A 3,541-nucleotide genomic window follows, 5' to 3' on the forward strand; every position below is an offset into this window, starting at 1 on the left:
ACACACACACACACACACACACACACACACACACACACCACATTTGGCACATTATATAGATCAGCTTCTTTTTTTCGTCTATTTGTTCGAAACACTGACTGTCCAATGTCCAATAATTTTTAAAGCATATAGTCTCGAAGTCAGAGGACATGTCTGCAATTATTAAGTATGGCAACTTCAAGTAAATGGCATAATGCACATTAGCCTATACACTGTTCTTAGTGGCTCTCTCGCTCTCCTCGTCTCATCTCAAGACATTGACAGGAGTTTGAAATTTCCGGGCTCAGTTTGAGCGTGTGATTGGCTCACGGCGGAGCTTACCTACATGCAAATGAAGCAACGCCACAACACACTGCCTATGATCCAGAGAGCGTGGAGGTAGACCTGGAATACACTCATGTTCCCAGAGCCGCTAGAAAAACAACTCCTACCCCTTCACCATAAAATACGCGTTTAAAAAACAACAACAGGAGAAGCTTTTCTGAACAGTTTACACGCCAGGTGCGTAACAGTGTAGGAATCGATAACAACGGAATACAAGGAGAAGAAGGGACAGATTTAGTCGATAAGCCTATTGTTATGAAGCGAGAATGAGCAGCAAAGAAGACAGCGGAAGCAAGTGCTCGGCGCCCCCGATTTCCAGCTTTACTATCCAGTCGATTTTGGGCACCGCGCCGTCCGTGTCGCCGCGCTCCGGGGCGAAGGACCTCTCCAAGGCGCTGCAGCCGCCGCGGAGGCGCTCTCTGTCCGTGTCTTCTGAGGACGAGTGCAGCGGCGGGGAGGACTCGGCAGACTGCTTCTGCTCCGACACCGGCCACAGCGAACCATGCACACAGCACCGCCGGCACCCGCCACATCCTTTCTCATGTTTAGGTAAGAATTTCTCCTTTTTTATGAGCTATATATATACTATTTTATCGTTGCGAGATAAATATATATATGATTAGGCTATAAGCTATTGGCCTATACGTTCTTTCTCAAATTGTGCATGGAATTCACGTTGCCATGACATGTCAGATTGATTTAGTTATTGTTGAACTGAAAACAATATGGGCCAATTAATAGGCTACGTTATTAATGCTTTACAATTATTTAGCAGAACATTATTATCATAAAGTATAGGTCTAAATAAATAGCACAAACTAGCCTACAGTTCTTCATAGAACCCTACACCAAATTATTAAAGTACAGTATAGGCCTATATGCACCAAATCAATACTTAAACTATACCAATACTGATTCGTCTGTTTGTGACGGCAAATAAATTGTTTTGGTTTTGTTTTGTTTTTCCTGTATCGTTGCTGCTGCAGTGAAGAGTGGGAAGGGAGGTCAAATAATTAGCCCTCCGTGTTTCCACTCATTTCAAATTTAATCGAGTCTGCTAATTGGTTAAACATGTTTTCACAATGACTGCACTACATATCGTCAATTGAGCGTTAAATATAGTCTGAATTAATTAATAGCCTGCTGTAGACCAAGCATACTCATATTGAATTGTTTATTCAAAAAGTCAAAGGCTTTCAGCAGTCGATTTAGCAAGTCAAAGTTCACACTTGATGAACTCTCATGCAGAGTGAGTGAACAATTCCGTAATTGGATTTGTGTGTGTGCACGTGTACTGTGTTGTAGCCTGCCTAGTTATAATTATGCAAATGTTTAAATATACGCAAACACAAAAGATAATAGACTGCAAGTAGGCTATTTTATATAGCCTCCTACTGAAAATGTAAATGTATTTATTCAGCTGAATGATCTTATTGTACCCTAATTGATCTTATTTTCCTCCGTACCCCCTCAAAATCACCCACATAGGCACATCAAAAGGACTTCTGTCTAGAAATGACGCGCTTGCACGGCGACCGCACCTGCCACATCAGCCCCTGCTGCAGGATTACAAAGAGGAACAGGAGAGACAAATGTCCCCGTTATCGGAGCAGGAGAGACAGACAGACGCTGCGGACAAGCAGGGCAGCAACTCGGCCAACAACAACAACAACAAGAAGAAGACCCGCACCGTTTTCTCCCGCAGCCAGGTCTACCAGCTGGAGTCCACGTTCGACATGAAACGGTACCTGAGCAGCTCGGAGCGTGCGTGCCTGGCCTCCAGCCTGCAGCTGACGGAGACGCAGGTCAAGACGTGGTTCCAGAACAGGCGGAACAAGTGGAAGCGGCAGCTCTCGGCCGAGCTGGAGGCGGCCAACATGGCCCACGCCTCGGCGCAGACACTAGTGGGCATGCCGCTCGTTTTCCGAGATAACTCCTTGCTGCGCGTTCCAGTTCCCAGGTCTATCGCCTTTCCGACGCCCCTGTACTACCCAGGGAGCAACCTGTCAGCTTTACCGTTATACAACCTGTATAACAAGATTGAATATTGACTCTATACGCTACGTGCGCAGTAATAGTCCACCAAAAAATATAAATAACACATTACAAAACAATACAACATTCTTATATGTCTCTTGGCATAATCCACGTATATTCACTTTATTTGTTGAGGGTAGGCTATTCTTATTATGCAGCCATGTCTCACACGAAAGCAATCAAGCTTCCTTTAAAATACACAATGTGTATAATGGTATTACTTTTTGACTTTTATTTTTTATTATTATTCTCCCTTTAACAAAGGGTGTTTTTGTGAAAATGTACCCTTCATATCATCAGTCAAAAAATGTATACATGGTTGAGAGTGTCTTAAAAACCAACACTTGATGCATTTAATCTGTTTTATTATTATAATGATTGCTTATCAGATGAGGACACATGCCAGTCATAATATTTTAATGAGCTGAGCCCACCATGTTATACTGACATTAAAGAACGCAATTCTTCCATTTGAGAGGGGGAAAAAAACATTGTTTCTATTGTAATTTAGACATTTAAAATATTCTACTCATTCAATAAATTTTCTATATCAGTCAAAATGTGGTTTTGCTTGGTTTTGTTGCACATGTTTCAAGTTGCTTGAAAGAAAGTCCCTTGTCAACCTGTGTGTCAACTGTTACAAATTTGGCAATTGCAGCATGTCCTTGCTCAACTGCAAGTTAATACTTGGTTTTCTTGGCATTTTGTGAAATCATGCAGTCGAATACACTTAGAACCAGAGCATATTAAACACATTTTAAACATTTGTAATAGTAGGTAAATAGTACGTTTTTGTTTTTATATAAATTGGCTGTAGTTATGCATAACTGTTATGTAGATAACTGATAACTTAAACTTACAGTATGGTTCGGAACAGAAGAATAAACAGTGTGAGTAATCATTTAGATAGCAACAGCATTTTCTTTTTAAATATATGCATTATGATATATCATATATACCATGATAAAATAATACATTTACACATCCGTATTATACATATTTGACACGTGTGTGTAATGTACAAATGATTAGTGTTAAATATGTAGCCTAATATTATATATATAGCCTATACGGATGATGTGTAAAATCATCATTTTTTTTGCATGGTCCAATACTGTAGTTTTTTCATTGTTAAATATAGCCTACACTACAAGCACCATGCATGGCATGTCAACTTAAC

The 3,541-nt window shown here is 40.6% G+C and overlaps 1 protein-coding gene across 1 annotated transcript; it reads left to right on the forward strand.

Annotated features, from left to right (window-relative positions):
- The first annotated feature begins 494 nt into the window (after positions 1-494).
- On the forward strand, positions 495-2,390 carry hmx2 (H6 family homeobox 2). The gene is made up of 2 exons (XM_080781717.1): positions 495-873; positions 1,813-2,390. Exons 1-2 carry the CDS (start codon positions 591-593, stop codon positions 2,373-2,375), a joined length of 846 nt encoding a protein of 281 aa, XP_080637843.1. The 5' UTR covers positions 495-590; the 3' UTR covers positions 2,376-2,390.
- Positions 2,391-3,541: the final 1,151 nt, after the last annotated feature.

The sequence above is a fragment of the Protomyctophum bolini genome (genome assembly GCF_963924005.1).
Source record: "Protomyctophum bolini genome assembly, chromosome: 14".
In the NCBI taxonomy this organism is placed as follows: Eukaryota; Metazoa; Chordata; class Actinopteri; order Myctophiformes; family Myctophidae; genus Protomyctophum; species Protomyctophum bolini.